The sequence below is a fragment of the Trichosurus vulpecula genome, chromosome 4 (assembly GCF_011100635.1).
Source record: "Trichosurus vulpecula isolate mTriVul1 chromosome 4, mTriVul1.pri, whole genome shotgun sequence".
NCBI classification, from domain to species: domain Eukaryota; kingdom Metazoa; phylum Chordata; class Mammalia; order Diprotodontia; family Phalangeridae; genus Trichosurus; species Trichosurus vulpecula.
In genome coordinates, this window is record NC_050576.1 from 301,759,987 (window position 1) to 301,768,685 (window position 8,699).

Sequence of the window (8,699 nt, forward strand, 5' to 3'; positions counted from 1 at the left end):
TTGGAGTATATGCCTCCATCTTCCCAGGTCCTCACTGCCACCTGTTGAAAGTCTGCGTGTCTTGCTAGACTCAGCTGAAATGCCACTGCTACCCTGATTATCCCAGTTGGAAATTACTTTTCTCTTCTTAGAATCTTCTTAGTGTTTTGTTTCTACCTCTCATATATATGCACTTTTTTACTATCTACTTATAATATTTTTCTATACTTGTCTAATTTTCACTATTAGTAGCTTCTTAATAATAAATTAATCAATATAACAAATGAATAAATGAGAATCATGCCTTATTTATCTTTCCATCTCTTCTAGACCTTAGCAAAATGCTTTGCACATATTAAGTGAATAAAAATGTTTGCTGAATGAATCTCTTAATATTAACATTTCTGAGGAATTTAATATTCTTTAATGGCATTTCTTTTTCCTTAGGGGGATTTTTAGGCTCCTAATAAAGTATCAACTAGAGAACGAAGATAACCCTTCTTATGTAGGTAGGTATATAGTGTTTATGCTTTATGGCTTCTTTCTAATATATCACCCCATTAATTCAATTTTCTTTTAATTAATTCTAGCACTATATCATTTAAAAACACTGGACATTTTCAAAACTCTCATAAATTAGAATAGTGTACATTTCATACTTTTAGGCTTTTTGCCAACATTAAGTAGATGACAAGGAAGGTGCACTCTGATTTTTCAAGTTACACACATTGATACTGGGTATGTAAACCAATCTTATATTTTTCATAAACAATTTTCATTATTAAAGGAAAATCTAGTAAATCCTTTATGGTATATTTGATAGGTTTTGAGAGATTTGCCTCCACATTGATATTTATTATATGATATTATTATTTAGGCCAAAATTTCTAGGGGACAGTTTTTCAGTTCTTAAGTATCTCACAACAGTTCTATTAATTTAAGTGCCTCCTATTTAGTTTCATTCATTCATTATATTCAAATATATTTGCCTTTTTCAAAGGATGTATGACATTGCATAAGCTGGTAAAATATTCTCCAGCCTTGCCTCATCTTAAGAGTTGCACGTTTATTATTAACAATAGTAAACTCTCCGTCTTCTGAACTCTCATATCACTTTGTCCATATCTCTGATGTACTTAACACACTGTGCTTTGTATATTTATTTGATTGAATAAACTTGATACTTAGATCATAAACTCTTTGAAGGCAGACATCTTTCATAACTATCTTGTAATCCAAAGAGCACCTAGCACCGTACATAGAACAAAGAAATTGTTCAACTTGTTTAATGAACCTTTGTTGAAAAGGTTCTTGACTCTAGCGAGGACCTTATGAGGATGCACATCTTCACTCTGATTTTTAGCTTGATTGTCAGTGGAATTCTTTCTTCCTGCTTACTTACTTTGGATCTCACTGTCTAATTCCTAGGGCTTTCTTTTCAAGATTTCTACCAGCAATGTCGAGAAGCATTTCTTGTTAACAGTGACCTGACACTTCGGGCACAACTAATTGAATTCAGGGATCATAAGCTTCTAAGAACAAAGAAGGTGAGTCTTGGTATTATAGCTTAGGGTAATGGGAGAGGGCTTCTAGTGACTCAGGTCAAGATTGCCTGTAGATTAAGCCTAATTAGGCATCGTGTAGCTAGGCTAGACCACGAAGAATCCCTAAACTGTTGTTATCAAGTGTGTACTGAGCACCATGCAGGTACAGTTGAATAATGGGAAGTGCAGTGTGGTGGTCTTGACAGCATACAGTAAAACTTTGGTGTTAAATGAACATAAAAACCACAATCAAACCATCCTCTTCCTTTCTTGCCACATTGCTTTCTCCTCAATAGACCTGCAAAGGATATGTTTCATTTGGTGTGTCCTTGGCAATTTTTGTGTAACTTGTGTATTTTAACTCTCTTGATAGAGCTTGAAATGTAAGGAAATAAAAAACTTGATATAATATAATTATTTTATTATAGAAGATGTTAGCTCATTGTATGTGGCCACGTGTTCTCTGACAGAGCAAGAGCTTGCTTCCATTTTGTTGTTGTTCAGTCATTTTCAGTTGTGTCCAACTCTTCATGACCCCATTTGGAGTTTTCTTGGCAAAGATACTGGAGTATTTTGCCATTTCCTTCTCCAGTTCATTTTACAGATGAGGAAACAGAGACAAACAGCATTAAGTGACTTGCCCAGAGTTACACAGCTAGTGTCTGAGGCTGGATTTGAACTCAAGTCTTCCTGACTCCAGGCCTAGGGCTCTCTATCCACTACACTACCTAGCTACCCCATACTTTTATATTAAAGTGGAACTTTTAAAATGTAGTTTGTTGTTCAGATGAACTGTCTGTCATTTGCTGCAGCCTAATCCTGATTTTGCTTTTGTATACTTTAGGGAACAGATGGAGTAGAGTATTTGTTAATTCCTATTGACACTGGCACCTTAACTGATTTCTTGGAGAAAGAGGACAAAGAGGCATGAAGATTTCCTTTGAACATGAATCTCCTGTGGCAACTATTATGAAGGGCTGCTATAGAGGGACCTGTGCTCCACTTGCTGCCTCTATACCAAAAGCGTTGTTTACTTACCAGCAGTAGATTATTTTTCCAGCATGCAGGATTTAAAACTCTGGACAATATGTCATAAAATTTAATTCTTTTCACTGGTCTGAATGGTCAGCTTAAGTGATGCCATCTCAAGTATAATGCCTAAACGCTCAAACTGGAGAAAATGTGCCTTTCATTTATTACCTCTCTGGAGACTCTTGGCTGGATAGAGCAGTTTGCTCAGGGAGTATTCGAAACTGAAGGTTTTGGATTTCATTTTATACTAGGGAAGATGATATCCTTAATTTTCCAAGGGCCCTTTTAAACAGTCCCAGAACTAACTGTTTGCAAGCATGCTGGTTCCAGAGTGTGAACTACTGAGGTATGAGCATCCGCTAAATCTGTTTCGTCTGCAGGTCTGTATCTCTGAACTGCTGTGTGCAATGACAGAATTTAAAAAATAGTTTTTATTGCTGTTTTTGCTGTTGTTGTTTTAAAGAAACAAACACTAAGTGTAGATTTTGGAAGGAATAGAAAATGGTTCTTTTCCACCCTTTTGGATTTATACTAGATGGAGAGGGGTGGGGGAGACATTATTTATTTGTAGAGGGGGACAAATGTGAAAGATGGGTGGAAGGAATATATAGAGTGTCCTCCTTGCAGAGGGGCACATGAACAACAGATCATGGGAATGCAGAACAGTGAGTGTCTATTATCTGACACAAGGGGGAGGCCAGAGTAGAACAGGAACTGCACTCTTCAATTAAGTTTTAATAATTAATTTCGCTGGTGAATAAAAAATTTCAGTATTCCTGTATTTTGACTTTTTCTTAACTGTAGTTCATCACTTTCATAACATACAGGTAAGTGATTTACTAATACTGTTTTAAACTATATTAATGAAAGTGGATGTCTTTTTTTTTACAGTAAATGAAATAAAACATGAAATAAATACCTTATGGATGTTTAGTGGAGCTTTTGTTCTTAGGATAAAAGAAAGCAGAGGAAGACTCAGATATCTGCTTTGTGGAAAACGAAAGCTACAGAGGTGTTGTTGTTCCACTTGTAGAACTTCAAGATCTATTTTGTGAATCAGCTTACAGTATCATATCATTTGCCACTATATTCAAGTAGCACTTAAATGTCATAATTCACTTTGTCAGTGTGGAAGACACTTACTTTAAAGTAGTAGATTGGCTAGTTTGTGGATAGATGACAGTAGTAGAGCTTTGCCATAGTTTTTTAGCTGAGCTATCTCCAAGGGGGAGTGAAAAGTCCAAACATCATTGTGAAGGACACCTTCAGTGACCATTTTTATATTGATGAAATGTGGCTTCATTGAATAGGAGCACACTTGATGGAGGAAAAGGAAAAAAAAGTCATAAAAAAGTAACATGAAGCCTATAGAATGTGTATATAGTAGGATTGGAAGGCCTGGCAGACAGCTTCATAGATGAGGACCTACATCTGTCTCTTAAGCTTGCTATTATTTGATGTTACTTCCTTACCTCCTCTCACTAAGACCCAGGAGGGTCTTAGAAAGAGGTCATGGCCCTGAAAAGGGAAAACTCCAGAAATCCTCATGCCTTATTGAGACATGAGAGTGAGTGAGTCGAATGTAATCTCTGGCAGGTCCAGCGAAACTAAAAAGGCTTTACCATCAGACCCAAGGATAACAACCCTTGGTTGCCTGAGATCTAGTCTGATTTTACCAGGTTGGTTTCAGGGGATTTGAGTTTTTCATCCACAAAACGTCTAGAAGACTGAATTAGAGGTGTTATAACCCTGTACTGATGAAGAAAATGCTCACATTGGTGAACATAGAATCTTAAAGTACTGACCCTAGTATGGTACTGTAAGTACATATTAATAAAATGTAGAAACAATAATAATCATAAACAGAAACACCAGAAAGCAACATTTCAACAATATAATGAGGAATAATAGGGAGAACTCAAATGTGAGAGAATCTTTTGAAATTTGTTGAAATTTCCCCCTTCATCTTCTTCACATGGTGGAAGCTACAGATATGGAATTGGGATATAGTTAAACTCAGTTGCTGAGCCAGTTGGATTTGCTTAAATGTTTATGCTACAAGAAAGATTTCAAAAGGAAATTTCTAAAAAGTTATTAGAAAACTTTTTGAAAATGTGTTCCAAGGCCAGTATTCTTAAGTATTACTCTAAATCATAAGTTCTTAACCATTTTTATCATGGACCCCTTTGGCAGGTTGATGAAGCCTATGGACACCTTTTTCAGAATAATGTTTTTAAACACATGAAATACATAGAATTATGGGGGAAACCTAATGTAGTTATGATTTTTTTTAAGTGCACAGCCTCTGGGTTAAGAATCTGTGTTCTAGATACTGACTTTGCTTGGACATGTCTTTTTAGAAAGTAGAACCTTGAAATAATTTTTATCTGACTTGCTAGTTATGCTTCAGCATGAATTCTCTACATTTTGGGAGATAGAATGATTCTTGAAGGTCCAGCCTGAACAACTCCCTGTCAGGTAACAGATGATGGGCAGCTTTGGTACTAATTCTTGGAGAATGAATAAACTCGTGTGGAGATGGATTTATTTTGGGGGATTTCATGTTTAGTACCTTACTTTTTTCCTTTTTTGATCATCAGCAATGCTACCTGCATATTAGCTTTTTTTCATGGAGCAGTTAAATAATTTAGAAAAGGGGGAACAAACTTGTTTCTCTAGTTGCTCCAGTTGAAAAATGAAAAACTTATACATACATGCAGTAATTTGAAGTTGGCTTAGCTAAACTTAACATGTTTTTTTTTGGAGGGGGGAAGGCAGAGCAATTGGGGTTAAGTGACTTGCCCAATGTCATACAGCTAGTGTGTCAGGTGTCTGAGGCCGGATTTGAACTCAGCTCCTCCTCACTCCAGGGCCAGTGCTCTACTCACTGTGCCACCTAGCTGCCCCTGAACTTACCATGTTCTTAATGCAAGTTACAGATATTTGGAAAGCAAAATGTTGTGGTGATGGCTAGGTTTTTGCCAGGCTCTTCCTAAAATTTACTTAGAAATTCAGTGAGCTCCATAATCTTTGTAATTTATAGCCATCTATGCAATTTTCTGGAAAAAAGCAAATATAATTCAAAACTTTATGTAGAAAGTAAAGAATCCTTTTCAGTGGCACTTTTATTGTAAGAGATTTAATATCAGTGAAGACGCATATATTAAGTACCTATTATGTGCCGAGTACTGTGCTGGACTTTGGGGATAGAAGGACAAGGAATGAAATAATCCCTACTTACATTATATGGGCAAGACAAATACATATATATTCAGAAGTGTATGTGTCTGCATATATACAGAGTGTGTGTGTGTGTGTGTGCGCATACACATATATATGTGTATTAAGAATAATTGTCAAGAAAACAGACATTAAATAGAAACTAGTTTGGGGGGGTGGTACATCAGCAGTAGATATTCGCGGTCGAAGTTGGGGAGAGGGTGAGGAAGGGATGCCTCTTTTTCTTTTTTGGTGGGAGAGGAGGCAAATAGGGTTAAGTGACTTGTCCAGCTAGTAAGTATTGGAGGCCAAATTTGAACTCAGGTCCTCCTGACTCTTGGGTTGGTGCTCCCTCCATTGCACCAGCTCGCTGCCCAGAAGGGATGCCTCTTAAAGGAGAAGTGTGATTCTGGGAGGAATTGGTGGGACAGGACTATCTTCCAGGCATGCCAATGCAGAGGCAGGAAGGTGACAGATACAGTGTGTGAGAAAGGGATGGGCCAGATTGGCTAGATTGCAGAGTGCCCAAAGGCTAGAAAAAATAGGATGGGCCAGATTGTGGAATGCTTAAAGCTAAATAGATGAGATTATAGTGTATCTTAGAAGAAATAGGGAGCCATTTCTTTATAGGGAGAGAAGTGATGTGGTCATCAGATCTGCTCTTAATTAAAAGTTCCTTTGGCAGCTGTGCGTTGGGTACACTGGCATGGAGACTAGTGTTTTGGGTATATTGGTATGGAGACCAGATTACAAAGGGGTGAGGAGAAAGTGGAGGCAGCCTTTTCAGAGTTTGACTGAGAAAAGGAGGAGAGGTTTAGCTTGATAGATTGAGGGGATAGTAGGAAAAAGTGTTGGTATTTTTAAATACCAACTATTTTTAAAAGATGGAGGAAACTTGGGCAAGTCTGAAGGCAGCAGGGAAGGAATGAGTAGGTAGGAAGATGAAATAGAGGGCAGAATGATTACAGTTGTGATATACTGGAAAAAATAGGGGATGGATCAAGCACACATTATCGGGGGGGTGTCAATACAGAGGCTGGGGAAAAGGAAGAGACAGTGGGAGATGACATCAAGGGGTTTAGGGTGAAGAGAATAGAAAAAGAGTGAGATTCCATCAAAAGGCCTCAGTTTTCTCAGTCAAACAAGAGGCAGATTCCTTAATTGAGGGAGGAGGGAGAAGGGAATGAATATTTGGAAGACCTTCTCTGGGGACAGAGATAGGTAATCAGTTTGGGAGTAAAAAAAGGTTGGCCTTGCTACAGCGAGGGCCCAGGTGAAGTTGGATAACATGAAGTTATAATGGACCCAGTCAGTACAGTTGTTCACACTTCCTCTAGATCTATTAAGCAGCCTATTACTCAAAAAACAGTAGCATAGAACAGGAAAGTATTAAGAGCTTATTGCCATGCACTGTGCTAAGTGTTGCGTTACAAAGAAAAAAGCCCTGTCCGAGGAGTTCACCTTTAATGGGCGGAGGTTCAGCTTCAATACATAGATAGTACAAGGTCTGTAAATTGTCCTTAAGTAACATAAATTCCCAAAGTATTAAACGACATGCTTAATTATTGCAGGATTTCTAGGTATCACTAAGTTTCTTAGTCAAAAGGTGTTGTAATGACATTTCACATTGGTAACAGTAAGAGACTGATCACAGGGAAAATACTGCTGCTCTTAGAATACTTTTAAAGAGAACATCTTGAGGTTAGTCTTAAGCAGCCTGCATAAATTTCTGCACATGTTCTAGTTCCAGATAAAAATAATATTAGATTGCCCAGTAAGATAACACAAAAGAGCTCATATCTTTTACTGACCACTTGGTCTGATCATAGAAATTTGCTATAGAAGGAAAAAAGCAGGGACATGTGACATGCCAAATATGACAGGATAAAACATCCCTGGCTTTGTTTAAATCCAGATATATTATGATTCTTCAATTATGCAGTATCTCTTCCACCTCATTGCTAAACTCAGAAATAGATGGGAAACTTCCTTTCCAAAGGAACACAAGGGGGAAACTGAGCCAGGAGTATCCCATCCTAGATTGAGACTAAGATTGTCCCCTCAGCTTTTTCCCAAATGCAGATCTCCACCTGTTAACAGTACAGGATCACATTCCCTCTGAGTAGCTTGTGGCATTTCTCTGATACTGATTTAATGCAGACAACTACACCCAAATTCAAAACTCAAAAGAAAATTAGTTGTGGTTCCAAATACCATTTGCCTTAAACAGCAAGTTTCACCAATCACAGCTTAGAGCCAGATACAGTTGCTTTTACTTTCGTGGAGTTGGCAATAAGCAATAAAGATTTACCAGGACTCACACATATATAAGGGATTCCATTAAACAGCTTTCCTTCTCTAATTTAAACTTGTCCTGGTGTAAAAGCCAGTTCTTACAATCTTTTCTATGTATTGTACATAAACCTGCAATTTCTCAGCAAGGCAAGTTCATTGTTTAGAATTTACATAACTCAAACAAGTTCTTTTCCTGGGGCTGATGACCTTGCCCATGCAGATAGTTTCCAGGGGCCTTGGCAATTTGCAAAATAAGGAGAATTAACATGGACCCCAGGAAAGGGATAATACTGGTGCCCTTTGCTTGCTGCCCTCCATGCATACAGGAGGACTGTTCTGAATGGGCAGAACCAACCCAATAAGGTTTTACACAATTTCCTTCTTTCTACATACAGTAATCAATTAATAGTTTTATATTTTAGCATTAAAACAGTAACCCCAGATAACCTAGTTAACAACTTTACAAGTTTCCTAAGTGATAGCCAAATTGTTTTTAGCTGTAAACTCCTATTAACTACAGGTAAAGGTAGAAATACCTGGTTTTCTAAATGGCAGTTATAAAACATTATAAAACAGGGTTAGCAAGACTGCTAACATTATTTCTGATTCACGATGGTCACTCAATTTTTA

General features: G+C 37.5%; 1 protein-coding gene across 1 annotated transcript in view; it reads left to right on the forward strand.

Annotated features, from left to right (window-relative positions):
* The window catches only part of ORC2 (origin recognition complex subunit 2), a 52,955-nt gene extending 49,619 nt beyond the window's left edge, over nt 1-3,336 (forward strand). The window contains exons 15-17 of the mRNA XM_036758220.1: nt 427-488; nt 1,408-1,526; nt 2,368-3,336. Of these exons, the coding sequence (XP_036614115.1) occupies nt 427-488; nt 1,408-1,526; nt 2,368-2,454 (268 nt within the window). The 3' untranslated portion in view covers nt 2,455-3,336. The remainder of the gene's footprint in view (nt 1-426; nt 489-1,407; nt 1,527-2,367) is intronic.
* Nucleotides 3,337-8,699: the final 5,363 nt, after the last annotated feature.